The 18632-nt window shown below is 39.3% G+C and overlaps 1 protein-coding gene across 6 annotated transcripts in view; it reads left to right on the plus strand.

Moving 5' to 3' along the window:
* The window catches only part of gria4a (glutamate receptor, ionotropic, AMPA 4a), a 111255-nt gene that overhangs the window by 49792 nt on the left and 42831 nt on the right, over positions 1 to 18632 (plus strand). For all 6 annotated transcript variants that reach the window (XM_065960775.1, XM_065960774.1, XM_065960777.1 and 3 more), the window contains exons 4-10: positions 868 to 920; positions 1160 to 1291; positions 3646 to 3699; positions 4734 to 4892; positions 9706 to 9873; positions 11038 to 11142; positions 11950 to 12060. In XM_065960775.1, the coding sequence (XP_065816847.1) occupies positions 868 to 920; positions 1160 to 1291; positions 3646 to 3699; positions 4734 to 4892; positions 9706 to 9873; positions 11038 to 11142; positions 11950 to 12060 (782 nt within the window). The remainder of the gene's footprint in view (positions 1 to 867; positions 921 to 1159; positions 1292 to 3645; positions 3700 to 4733; positions 4893 to 9705; positions 9874 to 11037; positions 11143 to 11949; positions 12061 to 18632) is intronic.

Here is an 18632-nt window from a genome sequence, read left to right on the forward strand (position 1 = left end):
GACAGTCTCTATTGTTGTGTCACATAAGTCTTTGTCCTGCTAAGCTCTGTGGGTTTGTTTGATAAAGTGGAATTTAAGACATGACTGCTAAGGTGCTGAGTGTTCTTTTTTTCCTTCACATTTGAACACATTGCAACAGTGTTCATTTGGTAAAGTGAGATGGGCTGATGAATCCACTGAAAAGTGATATAGACCCAGAAATGAACTTGCTGTTAAAGCTTGCGTGTTATCCTCCTTTTCAACAAGTTGAAATAAGTCCCAAACATGTTTCGGAAGTTTATTACTCAAAATCCACTCTGATCTTGTATTTTAGCATGCCAATAAACCCCCTGTCAGCCCGGCTCAGAACAGGCTGTTTCTGAGTCTATAGCTTTAAATGCGAATGAGCTGTGTTCGACCACGCCCCTCTCTTGAAGGCCTTTGGTGCCTTGAGCTTTCTTGCACCCTGCCCTTTTTTTGACAGTGAGAAGGCAGACTCAGAGGGCACAAAAAACACCTAGCTGTGTGAGTGTCACCTACCTGGGGGAGGGGTTACTACCCTTTGTGATGTCACAAAGGGAAAAACTCCAAACAGCCTGTTTGAGCACACATTTTCTGAAAAAGTTGAGGAGGCAGACAGAGAGGACGTACTTTTCTCATAACTGGGGGGTTTGTCGACAGGCCAGGGAGTGTACGAAATCCATGGTAAAGTGTGTTTTGCATAATATGTGACCTTTAAAGATATTGCAACTAGGTGTGAATTTTTGCCTTGAAGTTTTGTCTGCAAAAATCTGCAGTGCAGGCTATTACTTTTCTGTGTCCGGAGTGCAGCTTCTACCTACTACCAAATTAATTCTCTGTTTCTCTACTTTCCTTTCTGTTGTGCAGGTTATGCAATACTGCAGGCAATTATGGAGAGAGCAGGGCAGAACGGATGGCAGGTCAGAGCACACACACAGACACATGCACACACACACACAAACACACACTTGTTGAATTGAAACAGGCCGATAAAAACATGCGCACACACACACACAGAATATGCATATAATTACACCAATGTTTTTACACCTCTTATCTTGCTTGTTGTTTGTATGCATGACCTTATTCTTACTTGCGCTGTGTTTGTATTCATATATACTGTACATTCTTGTTAACATATGCATGTATGTTAACTCAGGTGAGCGCTATCTGTGTCGAGAGTTTCAATGAGGCAGCGTACCGACGACTTTTAGAAGACCTGGACAGACGCCAGGAGAGGAAATATGTCATTGACCTTGAGCCTGAGAGACTACAAAACATCCTCGAACAGGTAACATTAGTATAATGCTTACTATGCAGAACACAGTGTTACAACTGTGGTATTGAGATCAGCAAAGTAATCAGACATGTAAAGCCACAATATATCAAGGCGTTGAGTTCATTGTATTCAGCCTGAAAAAAACATGATTAACTTATAAGTAAGTATTATTAATAATAGAAAGTACTATCTTGGTATTTCTGTCTGCCAATAATGACACAGTAAAGTCCTAAGATAGAGGACATTGAAAGGTTAAAATAAAATATCTGACACTAATTTTGAACCCGAAGGACCCTGAAACAAATGAGATCATGAGATACTGTTTGAGTGGAGGCCACACAATATTTTTTATGCACCCTTAAAATCAATTAGATTACTATGAACAGGGCAAAGATTACATCGCTGCACTGGACTCAACAGCACTTAACTATAAATAATGAGGTACAACTACCACACAATGACATCTTATTGCCCCAATAAAACTGAATCAAAGCTCCTGTGAGAAGTTTTTAGCTGCATGAAACGGACTGAAATTAATCATGATACCTCAGTCCAAACCCCCCTAAAAACAAAATAAGACCATCAGGAAGAAGATTGATTACTTTCAGAAAGATGAGCTTTTTCCTTAGTAAAAATGTACACATGTACAGGACAAGATCAGTAGTGGTTCTGCTTAGTCCACCGGGGCGAAGCTGTAAGAAGGAAAGCATTTAGTTTTGTAAAGTTATGAGTGCAATAATTATTTGAAAGAGTATAAATTACTAAATATATATTATTGTTTTTTTAACTATATTAGAGGTGTCCGTCAAAACAGTTCTCCTTTTGACATCTGGAAAGTAAACTAGATTTGAGCTTTTCTCTGGAGTTCAGAGAAGTGAGAAATATGACTTCCCCAGCAGGCTACATCAGTGTATGATCTCCTCACTGTCCACACACACACACACACACACACACACACACACACACACACACACACACACACACACACACACACACACACACACACACACACAAACAGACACAAAGACATACAATATATGAAGGCACACATTCTGACACCTTATGCTTGTCCAAATTCATTAGATTATCTGTCTTGCCTCACGGTTGAGCACTGACAGGTGGCGCAGATGTTTGTGTGTGTGTGTTTGTGTGTATATTTGTGTGTATGAGAGAGAAAAAAAAGAGATAGAGTGTGTGCCTGTGTGCCCTCTGACTTAGGTTTCAGAGAAACATCCCATTGGTTCTGCCACCTGTCATCACATCTGATCATCTGTCTTCACATCTGACAAACTCAGTGACACACAACGCTAACAGACACACACACAAAACCGCACATAAATACCACCTCAACCCCCACGTATAAGTGCATAATGTAAGCTTTAAGCAAACAGACATACTTGTATTTGAAGACACATTTGATAGTTCTGCACACGCACAGTAAACATGCACTAAAATCTATGTACCAGGCAGACATGCTGACAGTTTCTTAATTGGCTTCTTTGGTTTTTTTAACAGACACACACACACACACACACACACACACACACACACACACACACACACACACACACACACACACACACACACACACACACACACACACACACACACACACACACACACACTCTACTCAGACACTGAGACACAAACACACACTCCCGTCACAGTGGGCTCTGCAGTGCTGGCACTGGCCAGCATCCCTGCTCTGAGACACTGACTGCTCTGTTTGTCTGCCCTCGCCAGCTGCGATCTGTGTGTGTGTGTGTGTGTGTGTGTGTGTGTGTGTGTGTTTGTGTGTGTGTGATTTATTAATAAAGTTGATGCACCACTTCAACAATGAAGACTCTCATGCATCAAAATCTCACATTATGAGATTTCAACACAAGTATCTTAATCCCTCTTTACATATATTAACATAACAACAAGTTGATGTGAGATAACAATATTGACCTTGCAACAATGCTTTAACCATCAGCCATACAATCTCACAAACATAGCAGACAGATCATCAGTGATACGTTTTACACAAAGCTTCGGGGTATTGAGCTTATTTGGTGTGGAAAAGAAAAGAAGCTGAGGTGTCGGCCCAAGTTAACAAGGCTTTAGGTGCTATGGGTTGATCTTGAAGGGAAAGCTTAAATAATAATAAAAAAATACTTATCATTTCATATTAATTATAAAATCTGGCCTTGACCATTGCATATTGTCTACAAAGAAATGTCTTCTGCCTTTGATCAGTTGACATTTTATGCAAAATGCTAAAGTTATCCAGAATCCCTGTTAGGCAAAGTCCCCACACCACCTTGCCCTGCACCCTTACACTATTTTAACATTAATCTTTGTCTCTTCGTGTTCTTTCTTTTCAGGCTGTCAGCGTGGGAAAACATGTAAAAGGTTACCATTACATCATAGCAAACCTGGTAAGACATCTGAAAGGGAATGACTTTGGTGGTTAATTTGAGACATTTTAATTACAGAGTAAGTCTTAAGTCTTGTTTAGGACATCTGACTGTGGATCCTTTCTTTTTTTCATATGCAAGGGAGACCACAGAGGACATTGTGATTCAAACAGACACACAAAAACAAAATGTCTGGGATAAGGTCTTTAAAAGTCAGCCATGACAATCATTGTCCACATCTTTTAGGCCAACATAACGAGACATGTTTTACAAAACCTTGCAACGACATTTACGTAGCTTGTCCCCAAGATGTTCTTTTTGTGGAGTTATAAATAAAAAAAAACGCTATGCTTGCCAGTTCCATTGCTTATTTTATTGCTTATTTTATTATCTCTTTTCTATTGTATTTCCTACTGCTGTATTGTGTGAAGAGCAATGGTAACACCGAAATTTCCCCTGGGATTAATAAAGTATTTCTGATTCTGATTCTTATAATGATTTAGAAAAAAAATAATCCTACTAAAGTAAATAATTACCAATCTGGACATAGCAGGAGTTCCATGGCAGCTGCCCAAATACATATCTGTAAATTTCATATTGTTTTAACCTTAATCCCCAAATCTGTTCCCATGAAAGTCTCTCTGGGATGGTGAAAGAGGGGCTTGTGAGCGTGGGTCAAGTTAGATAGGCTTTTAGAGCTTTCAGCAATTAGCATCCATCAACCCAGGATAACCCTCACATGTCTGCACGCTCTGCCTCTGTCTCTGGCCTGTTCCCAAATGGATTCCACTCCACCAACACTTCACTACAAAGTGTCACTCTGCATAAAAGTCACACTCGCAGCTGTGGAAGCCACTCCATATCAAGTGTAGTTATAAATAATCAGGTAAACTGTTGAGGAATGTGGAGAGGGATTCGTCAGCGCACAGTCAGTCAGAGGGCTTTGTAGTCAGATTTGACTTTTCTTGTGACCGGTTTGGAATGTGTTCCAACACTTGTAGCCTCCTTTGACCTTTTCTTTTCCGTCTTTCTACCTTTGTCTGTCACTGTCACAGGGTTTTAAGGACATATCTCTGGAGAGGTTCATGCACGGCGGAGCCAATGTGACTGGTTTCCAGCTGGTGGACTTCAGCAGAGCTATCGTTATTAAATTGATGCAACGCTGGAACAAACTGGATCAGAGAGAGTACCCCGGATCTGAAAGCCCACCTAAGGTGATGACAATATTCTGTCCTGTACCGTATCACTCGTACGTATAAAAAGCCCCTATCACAACTCCAGAACTCTCTAAGATTTCAAGACAATTTTCAGACGATCAGGTCCTGACAATTTCTGGGCTTTCCCTTTTTGCATTTGCGCATTTTATTTGGAGAGTGTGCATGTCACAACACATTCTCACTCCTGGATATAACCCATCTGGTCCATGTTGTTTATACACAACATGTATAAGGACGTATTTGCGTTACCAAAGCAAAAGTGAAAAAGGTGTATAGAAAATTGAGGCAATCAGTAAAGGGTAAAAAGCAGCAGAATTCAGTTTAACAACATCATCTGAGGACCTGAGAATTTCCTACTGCATCCACAAATCAGTTGTGCATAAGTCATGCAGACTCTTTACAGTGGGGCTGGCAATGTCAGGACATTTCCAGGCGAAGACTCAATGTGTGAAAGGGGCTAAAGCACGACAGTTTTTTAAGGTTTTCAGTATTTATTTAAACATCCCAATTTTATTGTGACTTCTTAATTGAGGAATCACTATTTATTTACTTTACTTCATGCTACTTGATGATGTTTTCACTATAAAGGTACACCATGTGTGTATCGACATGCATATTATGCAGTGTGCACACACAAACCTTGAACATTGGTGTGCAAAATGTGCCCTAAGTTCTTCATAGAAACCAAAGATACTGAGGATTCATACAGGTACTGTAAGGATGATGTGCTGCATTTGACCTGTTCAAAGTATGGCATAGTGCATTTGGTGCAGGGTCTTAGCCAATCAGAGTGTGACCTATGGGTGTTAAAGAGGATAATTGCCTAATCATACTATGATTGAATACATACAGTCTTCTCTGACTCTGTTTTTATGTGTCAAAGATAATATGAGGCAAATTCTTGAGTCCAAATTTCTTTTCTCATGATCTGACCTGCATGATCTTCCATGTTATCTCCCTTTGTCAAACTAAAGTCCCCCCTGCCCCCCTTTTATTCCTGTTCTGTGAGCAAATCTGCAATTACATTCCTTATAAAAGTGTCTGGTTACCTCACCTTGTATAATTCTTCTCCTCTGTCTACTCACCATTCTTGAAATCGTGTTTTCTTCCTCTCTCTGCCAATGTCCCTTTCAGTCACAAACATTTGTGTTTTTTTAGTCTCTACTACTCCCCCTTTTCCCCGTCTGTCTCTATCAGTGTCCTTCTCTCCTCCCTCCTCCTCACACCTCTATTGACCGCATGCCGACCTGCAGCCAATTGCGTTTGATCGGTGTATATATTAACTAGAAATATGTCCACCTACCTATTAAATATACATAATACTGCAGCATTGTGTCCCCTTGCTCTTTGGTTCACACTCACAGGCATGGGGTAGTATCTACAGAGAGGCCCTGCTGTGTGTCGGAGGTTTTCAGGGCTGCATTTATATGTTGAAGGTGATTTCCTTCACTATTGGAGCATCATTTGTCACCCAAGGACCAAATTAATTGGCTCATCATCGTCCTCAGATTGACCTGATGAATTCTCATTAGTGGATGTCAGCTGCATCAATTGACTCTTGTCTTTCACAGAAATGTTAATGTGTTAATGGAGGAAAATGTATAATGCATGTGTGTGACAGATCGACACAAAGAACATGTTTAGATACAAAAGAATGAAGCTAGACATGTCTACAAAACTTTATTAACATTTTTTTTATGATATTTTTGACATCTGGAGTTTAACCTCTGCCTTTGGCTAACAAGGACACACAATTTGAAATGTTCAACACAATACAACAAAACTAGATATCTCTTGTGGCAACAGATGCCTCCAAATTGCTCCAGGCTAATTGGTGCTGTGTAACAAAAAGAAAAAAACAGAGTTCAGTCAGCTTTGGGCCAGCTCGTAGCCTCAGGCCAAGCAGAACTCTGGTCTAATAACGTGTGGGTGAAAAGCACTATCGGGGATTGTCCTTTCCGCTCTTGAGACTGGATTTTCAGTTTGCTGCTTTTAGCCATTAATCAAAATCTCTTAAACCAGTGACTCTCAGCTGCTTTGCCTCCAGTTTTTGTTGGAATGTAATGAAAATGATCAGTGACCTGGAGAAGTAATATATTAACATCATCCAAATTCTGCCATAATGCTTTGGATCACCCATATGTTCTCCAGGTATAGCCTCTCGGGTGATTTATACATTTATTTTTTTTACACTTTTTTCACTAAGTACTTGATGGGAATATGAATGCCTGTAGGTATAAAATAACTGAGTTAGCATATTCCAAAGATAAAATGGTTGACTAAGTCAATGTTCCTCAATGTGTTAGTGTTTGATGACACTGATGGAGACCTCATTTTATAAACTAAGTATTTTATTCAATACGGATTTAAGGCTACTTTCTTGTCTTTCTTTCAGTTTCTCATCTCATTTGATGACAAAACAAGAATAAACTTTGTGTTATCACTGAGTCATTAACCCTGCCTCCTTTAGATGAAGTTCCCTGTTGTACAGTCTACGCTGAGATTATTTAAATAGCATAAAAAGCAGAAACAGATTTGTGTCTTTTCTCTAAATCTCTAAATCACTGAAAAGATTAGCAACCTTTTAAGCTGCATTCATGTATGAGCCCCTTGCACTGTTGTCCATGTTGACAGGCCCCCTCTTGAACTTTTAGAAACATACCAGACATTTTCTTTCTTAGTGTTACACTTGCATTCTCCTCAAATGGCCTCACATTAATCTTCAATGTAGAAGGAAATATCCAAGATACAGAGCCTATATTTAACAATAAGTTGATATGTTTAGGATACAGAATATGTTTAAGGTCCTTTTGTATGATTGCAGAGCAGTGGTTTACGCTAACTGTTAGAGTTAGCCAGTTTATTACTTTTGTCAGTGCCTTAGCTTAGCGTGTTAGCATGTTAACACTAACTGCTAACAGCTAATTAACATCTATGCCAAAGTAAGATTCAACTGAATAGAATTTAAGTATTCAAAGTATTCATGTCAAGACCTGCAAAGACTAAAAGAGTGTTTAAAAGAGTTGTTACACAATACCTTGAGGGGGAATAATTTATGTATACTATTCCAGGTACAATTTAATTAACACTACTTTCTTTGTGGATCATACTAGATATTTTATTTTAATACATGCATCATTTATAAACCAGCTTTTTGGTCCAACATGGAAATACAAACTTAATATAGGATATATGTTTTATCTGAGGTTCAGATTTGAAGTTTCCTAATTTGGTAAATTTTATTTCAACTTAATCTGAACTGATCCTTTAAACATGTTCCGCAGTTTGAAGTTCATAAAAGCCACTATACTGCTTTGTATGCGTCTCCAAGGTTTTTTTTTTTCTTTCTTCCCTCTGACAGAGACAGAGAACTGTTACGCTAGTTGCTTCACTTTCGTTGACTATTTCTCCTTGATTTGGATTCAATCGTCGCCATCATAGTTGCAAACCTTAAGGTGTTTTTAGTTTCCAAGAGAAGAGATGAAAGGAGGATGACATGGTTGTTCAGCCTCCCAAAACTCGTCTTTTGCGATCCAAATCACTGGGTGTCAGAGTGAGGAAAAAAAACTACCTGCAGTGGCGTGGAGAGTATACGGCAGAGTCTGTCTACTGACTTCCCTCTTTCCTCCTATTTCATCTCTCTGCTTGTCTCCACGGTGATGTGAAGGCAGCCTGCTGTGTGTTTGACTGCCTCAGTCTGCGTAGCGCTGTGTGTGAGCTGGGTGGGTTTGTTGCAGCCGAGTGTGCGCTGCTGTTGCCTGCTGCGCTGAGTCTTACCTATAATTAATTTGTCAAATAATCTGTCGGGATTGTCAGGATTTTAAGAGTTTCCTTAGACAGATAATCTCTTTCTCTTTTTCTCACTTGCAGTTGGTAAGTTTTGTAATTTACTCAAGTTCTCAAATAAAGTGTGTTGCCGGTTTTATAAAAATAACCAAATGAAAGCACTAATAAGTCCTTGGAACCTAAAGGAAAATCCAAAACACTGTTGTTGTAATAAACAGATCTACAAAATGATTTACACTGTTTTAATGTTGTTTTAAGGGCTCAATGACTGTATTTGAAAACGACAAGCCTGTCTCAAACTGGCATATTTACACTGATGTTACATTTACAGTGCTGTTGATTGATGTTTTAACCGGTGTCAATGGTGGAAGTCAGATAAAAGTCAGTGCGGTGGGATGGCTCGAGGCACAGTTCAGCATGTTTGCATAAGGATGGTTCAAATGAAGATAAGGCAGGCTGGTACAGTGTAACAGTTGTTGTCTGGGATTAAATTGGTTCCCATTTTAGAAATAAGTCTGATAGGGTTTCCGGTATAGCTCTCTCACTTCAGAATATTCTACTTTGCAGATGGCAACTATTCAGACACTGTTTACAGACATCAAGTCCTTCTAATAATTTAAGTTTATTAAACACTCTAGAAGAATTCAGTGCAGCTTTTGCTTTACAATGACTAAACTGAAATACCTGTGTTCCCTGTTGAAGACTAATTTTACGGTATCAGCCTCTAAATGGGGATATTTGGTTGATAATTTAAGATTAAAGGTTAACACACCTCATATCGATCTGATCAAACAAAACAAGCCAAGCCCAGGAAAGTGAAATCAAGTTTTCATTTGATTCTTACAGGAAACTTTTTATCATATCTTCCTTATTTCAAATGTTGGCAGTACCTTAGAGTTGCTGGTTAGACAGGATTGGTTGGGATTACTGTAGAAGAACCAATAATTATTTATTTATCTGTCAAACCCAGTTTAAAAATGTGCAAAAATTCTCTTTCTTTCTTTTTTTCTCTTCCATTCTGCAGTATACCTCGTCTCTAACATATGATGGCGTCCTTGTAATGGCCGAGGCCTTCCGCACCCTTCGGCGCCAGAAAATTGATATTAGTCGTCGTGGTAACGCTGGGGACTGCCTTGCCAATCCAGCTGCTCCCTGGAACCAAGGAATAGATATGGAGCGTGCTCTCAAACAGGTTGGCACAAGTCCGATGTTGTATAGTTTGGAACAGACAGATTGACAAATGCTTAGACAGATGTTCACAGATAGATACACGCACAGAAACACAAGCACAAACACAAACAGAGTCAGTGAAACATCTGGGATGAAAAAGGCGAAAATGTTCCAGAATAAATCAATGCTGACATTTAAAATTCTTTTGGGACTCAGATGAAGTATATGAACTAGAGTCATTATACACTTAACGTAAAACGCAAACTTATATTTCTACATTTTTGGGGACACTGAAATTATTTCCATTAACTTATAAGGTACCTATCTTAACATTTACAATGGATGCTATATGTCTTACTCCACATCTTACCCCAACTTTAAGCTTTTCTTATCTGAAAAGTTTCTGTTCTCATTGTTGTTTTCTGTGGCTTTCCATTCCATTTTTAACAATATCACACAGAAAACAGCAAAACAGAGCTATACCATGATGGTGATAAAACATTACTACCTCTTATGGAGGCAGACAAACATTCAAGCATCCAACCAAAAAGACCTGCTGCATATTCTCAAGTATAGTATTAGTTGGTAACTCATAAGATGCAGTCTTGAATGACTTTAAACATGGCCAACAAAAAGTAAAAGCCTGTCCCAATTACAGTCTGGAGGGAAACATGAGTAGATACATGTCAACTAAATATACAGAAGTATTCAGTTACATTGCTTTAATTTACTAAATATAACAATAAAATCATGTTTTTGGCAAATACTCAATATATGCAGAACTGTATCTTATAGAGATAATCAAGTGTCACAAAGACAGCAATACCTAGATTTGACGTGGTACATTGGATCTATGAAAGAGTTTTCCAAATCATGTACTCAAATGTTTCTGTTGTCCATCTAAAGTCATCAGAGGGAATTTTTATTTAAAGCAATACAATAAGTTTTAAGTTTGCGAATGAGTGAGTATTATAATTAAACTGAGCAAATGAGAGATAAGAGCCTCTTATACAAGTGTGCTTTAAACAAAAAAATAGTCTGGTATATTATTCAACTGATGTTTATAAAGGCCCCAGCAACTGTTCAATGAAATATGGACGACTTAAAACTAGCAAGTGTAACTTTGAGTAGTGTTTCGTTTTGATTGTTTCCCAAGTCCTGACTGTATTTGTCGCTGTCAACTCAGGTGCGCATTCAAGGCCTGACGGGGAACATTCAGTTTGATCACTATGGTCGGAGGGTCAACTACACTATGGACGTGTTTGAACTGAAGAGCAACGGACCACGCAAGGTAGGTTTGCATCATGACATAGACATAGACAAATCTTATCACATTCAGTCTCTGTATTGGCAGGCCTCTTTTAAGAGGACATGAGCTCTCTGTTATTATTCAAGGATAATTCCTTTCATTGGCTGCTGCTGCATTTTTCTTCTTTCATCCCTCTTGATGAATGACCATTCAAGAAATGAATTCTTTTACAGCATAATTACCTTCATAATCGTTGATTATTAACTGTCTTACTGCAGTAGTAGTAGCTTTTGATAATAATAATAATGCCTTAACAGCTTTTCTGAGTGTACATTTGAGAGAACCTCCCACATAACCTAGGGAACATAAAACTGTACACGAGAAAGACTGAACATAATCCTTCCTTATGATAGCGAAGAGAAGGTTGGAAGAAGTCATCATTTCTCAATACTGGAAATAAAAGGAAATATGTAGCAACTATAACAAAGAAATAACACCATGCTCCTGCTTCTCAAGTGTTCCTTGGACAGCAATGTGTGTTTATTGAAAGTTCTTGGCTCAAACTCAATATCTCTCAACATCTTGTAGTGTTCCTTTGGGAAATCTGCAGGAGTGAACTCGTTCAGTTGAATTTTTCTTATCATTCTTTTCTTTTAACCTTATTTCACACAGGTTCCACTGTTTTCACCATTTATTTGTGTCATGTCTGTCTTGTTTTTATTGTAAGCATTTTATGTTTTATTTTTTTTGCACAAATTGCTCCATAAAGATGGATTGAATGGATAATACTTTTTTCTTGGATGTTTTTTTTATCTTCTTCTAACATCTGTCTTCATCTGTTTACTTCAGATTGGCTACTGGAACGACATAGACAAACTTGTGTTGGTCCAGACTGAAAGTACTCTATCCAATGACAGCACAGCTATGGAGAACCGGACGGTAGTCGTGACGACCATCATGGTAATGTACCCTCAGACTCCTTTCTTTTCTGCCGAGATTGGGGTTATGGGGTTTTGAATGAGGCTTTCCTCCAAAAGCTGAAATTTAGAGTTTACTTCCACAACCCCTCCATTCACCAAAAGTCAAAAGCTTGCGGTCACCTGATTTCCGAGCTCAAATCTTTTTTTAACTTATGTAGCACTTGTTTATAGAGACTTAAAATGGGGTAAACCAAATGACACATTAGGTGTACAGAAGGTGAATAAAATTAGATCTGAAGAAAAAAAAAAAAGGACATTATGAGCATGTTTTGGAAACATTCTTGGTTCAGGTAAAATACTGTGTTTAAAGTTAATGCGGTTTGGCTGGACTGGTTGCAGATTTAACCAATATGCCAATATTTGAATGCAATCATCCACCCTTGGTTATTAGCCATAGAAATACATGTCCCATAGCAAACATTTTTCAGGGCCTGCAAGTCTGTCTTCCACACAGAATAATTACTGTACAGATCATAGACAGAGCTAAGGTTTGATTGTAAGATTTTACATCCCTGTGTGGTCTTGTATTATACATTTAGTCTCAGAGAACAAGGTTATTAAGTACAGCAAGGGGTTGTTGTGTAGCAGATTTTCAGGTTAGAGTTGTGTGATCTGCACAAACTGCAGTGAGCACGCGGAGCACAGCCAGGAGGAAGTGGCACTTGTCCAGCTAGAAGATTGCACTAATGTTTCATTAGCAGGAAAATCTAAAGCTGACCTGAGATCACTATTTAGAGGTGACCCCAGTCCAGTCTCTTCTAATGGTTTCCACGTAGACACCGGTCTTCAGCCTGGTCTAATTATTCCTCTTTCTTCGACAAACACGGAGGGCTAATCGCTGGATTTGTGCACATCCTCTGCTTACATTTGATTTCATTTCACCCATCTGCAGCCTTTTTATGGTGGCCATCCCCTTCCTGTAAATGCAATCAGTCTAATTCAATTGGGCATGCGAAATGATGCAAGTGAAAGCAACTCAAAGGACTAATTTCAGCCCAGAGATAAAACAAGCCACAGATGCTTGAGCTTTTGGCAAGTCAGCATCTTACTTCAAGCTTCATTCTTTCATTCAGAAAACTCCTGAGTATGACCAAAATATCTTTAGTTGTGCCTTTAGAGCTCATATAAATACCTATGAATGGACAACTGTACTCAGATGTTGATTTGACAGTACAGTGAAAGTCTACAGTGCCTCAAGTGGCCAGACGTGGTACTAAGCACATGCTGCAGGAAGAGTTCAGAGAAATGAATTCAGCCAGACTAAATGTCCCCAGTGACAGCCCCTCCTCCAAGCGTGCACACTTCCACAGGCGATGTGTTGAACCTCAGTGCAGCATGTTGTGTGGTGCCTACACGGAGGCCCAATACAAGTACATAAAAACAGCAACACAATTCATATAAATGAAAGAGCAAATTGTTTTCTGTAAAATACCCCTGTTTAGAACATATGTGTACGGTGTTAATACAAAGTGTTTGAAATGTCTATTTGGCTCGATTTTACTAATCACATTCATTTTGTGTGGTTGTAAAAAGAGATGAGAGTGTGCAGAACAGAGTTCGGCATTACTGCATCATTCCCATGTGTGCCGCCCTCCCTATTTCTTCCCACCCATGTCTGTCTGCCCTGTTGTCTGACTATTTCCAACACGAGTATCCCCTCTCTCTGTCTTGTCTCTGTCACTGTGTCTTTCAATCCTTCCTTTGTACCACCATGCCCTCCCCCACCCGCATATTTCTCTGTGGATGGTGACCTCAGCAGGCCTTGGCTAACGTTAGCTCAGCCGCCTCCTCCTCTTTGCAGCCTCTGATGATGAGGAAGCCTCTGCTGCGACACTGATGCGGGGGTCTGCAGGCAGAGCAACAGACTGAAACAGAGTTACCTGAGTCGCACCCCCTCGGAAGAGAGAGGGGACAGACAGACTGATAGACTGAGTGTCTCTAAAACTTTATACAAATACTCTTTTTTTGTCTGTTTTTTTTTCTCTGTGTTGTTTGAAAAGGTGTTTATTTTGTATAAAGATGGGTTCCCTGCATTGATACAAAGAGGGGCTGCACGGATGGAAAGGAGATTAATGAGTGCCATGTTTTGAGCCTGTGTGGAACTGGGCCGCCTTGCTCACCGTGCTTCTGTCTTCCACATGACATAAGCCACAATTGGATACAAGCTCTGCGAGGGATTTCTGTACCCGCTGTCAGATTTTGACATCTGGCCGCACAAAATCAGCAGACCATCAGACAGGCCTGTTAATTCAAATTCTTTGCTCTTCTTTAGAAGAAACAACAATCATCTCTTCTCTCTCTGGTAAACTTGGGAGCACAAACTGATAGACGTACACCAAACTGAATATTTCCTTTCTATATTTTCAAAGTTTTTCCCTGTAATTTGGGGACAAGGTGAATAGGGGAGGGATACATGGGCAGGTCCTTGTGCTGCCCTCACCTTTCCATACAACTCTCTTGATACTCAAGCTTCATCTTTCTGCTTTGTCGCTCTGTAAATCTACTCAGTCATGCTTACTGGGCCATCTTTCCTCCACAGCATTTTAACTCCTCTGAGAGCTCTACACCTGAATTGAAAGGTATTCAACACTAGGGGCGTTTGTCTCCAGCACTAGAGACCCCCATGCTTCACAATATAAAAGTTTCAACTCCTGCATTATTTAACTCTCACACTAGCATTGTAATGATTTTTTTTATATATATATGAGAACATGTACCTTAGCACAACTGTAATTAAAAATACAGCTTTTGGGCACCGTATGGCCTAGCGAGTATGTTGCGTGACCCATGTACAGAGGAAATGGTCTGCATCGCAGCGGCCTTGGGTTTGAAATCCGACCTCGGCCCTCTGCTGCATGTCATCCCCCACTCTCTCTTCCCAAAATGTCTATCTTAAGCTTTCTTATTTAACAAAAGTGGCCCAAAAATACATCTTTGAAAAAAACATTCTGCTTTAAAGACTTAATGTGATTTTTCACACTTAAATGTAGGCTAATAGAAATCAAGTATATCCTCTGAAAATAACTCTGTGAGTAATGACTGTCTACAATGGGTGTAACACCCGAGTCCCACTGTCTGTGATGCTTTCCGAGTTTTCTGAGTCATATCTTCACTTTGTTTACATCGCCAGGACGGCCGGCTGACTCATCCCCTCGTGTATAAAAGTTTTTTAATTGAGGGACTAGAGAAAAGAAGAATAACATACTGTACTCACTGCTTAACTGTGTTTCTAGGTCACGGTCATTTCGGGTAAATTTACATGCAGTGTGAAGATACGAGCATAATAAAGATCGCTAGCATTAGCATGCTAACACAACAATGCAGCGCAAGTTGTTTTGGTTTCAAGCTGGTGCTCAAGGAGCGACATCTGCTGGATCAAAACATCGCATATGAAGCCTTTAAGTTAAATTGGTGTGACATGATACTTGCTTCTTCTGAAAACCTCGATAAATGCAGGATTTGTCATGCAAACTATAAGAAGTACATGTATAAACATGTTCTAAATTACATAGCACACACTCACACATCCTGTATCAGGGAAGCAAAATCAGTGAGATTGTTTGTTAAGCATTTTTTCTATTTGCCTTTAAGTACTTGGTGTTCTTGTGAGCAGCCCCTGAGGATATGACAGAATCTTGATTACACTTCAGCATAAGTTAACTACTGCTTACATAATTCCCCATTTGCAATTTGTATGTTTAATTGGCGTTAACTTAGTATTCAATTATTTCAAACGTTCCGACTTGTAATCAAAACAAATTTTTATTGAGTGAATTTTGTATGATAGAGGGATAATTCAAACACAGTGAGAGCCAAAAAGAACTGCTGCACAGTCCTGTTATAGTTCCTCCCTCTGTGTGTCAATAAATGAAAGGTTCATGTTCTTATTCCAGCTCCTCATCAGGATGCATGAAACTCCAACACAGAGCTACAGATGAGACATTGATATTAATTGGGTACATTATTGATGAAAAGTAGTATAAAGTAGGTCAAATTATGTAAACAGAAGACAAAATATGCAAGCTTCTGAAAGTCGGCTTCGGAAGAACATACCACAAGTTCAGCCCAAACTGTGGGGAATTTAAAAATGATATGTATGTTGGTTTAGTAACTTTTTAACAGTTTGATTTTTGGCTGGTTGGTAAGTTACCTGTCTGTGTAATGCTTTTAAACTGGCAGGTTGCATTGGTAACATGCCAGTTGGCAGACTGGGTATACTGGCTGACTATCTGAGTTGCTCTCTGGTTGACTGGTCGACTGATGGCTGAACTGCTTTCCCCTCTTTAATGCTGAATAGCTGTGAGATAATCATGCTGACTCACTGGCCAAATATGAGACTGGATAGATGATTATGTACTGTAATTGCAGCAATTATTTAATGAATGAACTGATTGGGCCACTGACTTACTGAAACAGGCTGTGACTAACCGACTGCCTGGCTCTCCTCTCAGGACATCTCATGGGCTGATTAAATGTCTCGATGGTTGGCTGACTCGTTTTTGTGACAGTCTGGCTTTTAAAAAAGCTGAATTGATTGATTGGCAGCCAGATGAAGGGTGGGACAGTGAGATGATTGTCCAGTCAGGTGCCTCTTTTGAACACTGGCTGGCTAAATGACTTACATAGAGAGTCCTGTGTGCCTCTTTGGCTCCAGTGTGAAGTATTTCATGTCTTATCAGCCTCTACCATTCGCTTCTACAAAGCTGTTCTCCCTCTTTTCCTCCACCCATTTCATCTCTCCGTGTCTGTCTTTTCATCCAGTTTCAGCCTCTTTCACTCTTCATTCTTCTCTTCTTTCTTTCTTTCTTTCTTTCTTTCTTTGTATCGCTCCTTCACACTTCCCTATTTTCCCCTTATAGCTATCTCTGTGTTCTGATCTTTCTTCTGTTGTTTCATTCCTCTCGCCATCGTAATTTATCTTTAATATTCTCTCCCTTTCTTTTCCTGGTCTTTGCTCCTATTTCCTTCCTATGTCTCTCGTCTTTTCACATCCCTTTTCCTGACCTGACCTTATTCATGAATCCACATGCAACATCCAAGATGGCTCTTTACCAGCAGGAAATACACAGACTAACATCCCAGTGCACACACAAACAGACTCACACACACAGCACTGGCACACTACCTTCACACAGAGACAAAGGCATCTGGGGCAAACTGATAACAGACCTTAAGAAGGATTTAAAGTAAAACAGAACCACTGCTGGCAGACCTCCCCATGGTATTTTTGAATCTGCAAATGGGAAGTTGCTTATGTATATAAAATTTCCTAGGCAAATGTGTCTAGTTGCAAATACCATCTCATCCACAGCGTTACTCGCCACGATATTGAACGCCATTGAGACCCTTGTCTCTGACCCTTAGCAAGCTAACCATAAGTTAGCTAGCACTAAGCGTAATATGTTAGCTCTTGTGACTAATTAGTAGCTAGCTTATCCTTATTATCTTTTCACTTTAAATATGACACAATAGTAATCTCTCCCGATTTCCAGCAGCATTGTCTTTTCAGGTGGATTATTGTGCAGTTCTTCACAAATAAAGACTTGGCTACTGTACAATGAGTGCAATTATTAGAGCATGCCATAGAGAAAGTCATCCAAACCAATTCCAGGCTGGAGATGGTCAAAGATAGTCTACTAGTTTTTTGTCATTTTATATAATAACGTCTTTCCGGTTACGTCATTAATTCTTCATCTTGCTTCATTTTAACCTGAAAAAAATATTCCGTCTTTGACAGTGGCAACTCTAAAGTTTATTGTAGGCAACATGTTTGTCTTTCTATTCAAATGATGTGATATTTTTTTGTTGAGCATACACTAAACATTGCAAGCACTGTGCTGTCATTCATAATCAAATAGTTGCACCTTCAGGACGGACATCATGATAAATCAAGTAACTCATTCTGTCTAATTTGAGAAGAAATCCTCTGCAGGGTCATTGGCAGGTAAAAGTTGCATGGAAATACCTCATGCACAGTTGGAAAACAAACTACAGTGAGGGTATTTTAACAAGAATACCAAGAATGTCCCGACATTATGTAATGACATAAAAGGCGAGTAAGATGCAGCTGGTTGCACTTTGAACTCTTAAAAAAAAGTACTCTTTACTATAACTTAGATCCAGTTAGTAGCCTAGTTGATGGGTGTTTCAGATGTCACACCAGGTTGAAAACCTCAAGAACATCAATGAAAACTAAAGTTTAAAACATAATTTCACATCACATTTGAATACATGTTATCCCTGCCACAGAGCAGTTCTCATGACTGTGTTGATGTATTAGAGAGCATTTACTTGAAACTGTTCTGCTGTTCATAAACATCTTAATTCATGTTGAGTCGATGGGATGAGCTCCTCGGGTCCTGCTAATGTCCCTGATAATGACATTTTATGAGGAATGTTTCTGTATTTTCTGACACGGGAACATTTCTCTTTTGATAATGATGTTAGTCATAAAAATGGTTGAAAGAAAAAAATAAGCATAAATTAAAAGCTTATTTGTTTGGTTGATGTTTGGAATTAATGTATTTTGTTTCAAGAAATGGCCATGTAATG

This window comes from Labrus bergylta, chromosome 11 (genome assembly GCF_963930695.1).
Source record: "Labrus bergylta chromosome 11, fLabBer1.1, whole genome shotgun sequence".
NCBI classification, from domain to species: domain Eukaryota; kingdom Metazoa; phylum Chordata; class Actinopteri; order Labriformes; family Labridae; genus Labrus; species Labrus bergylta.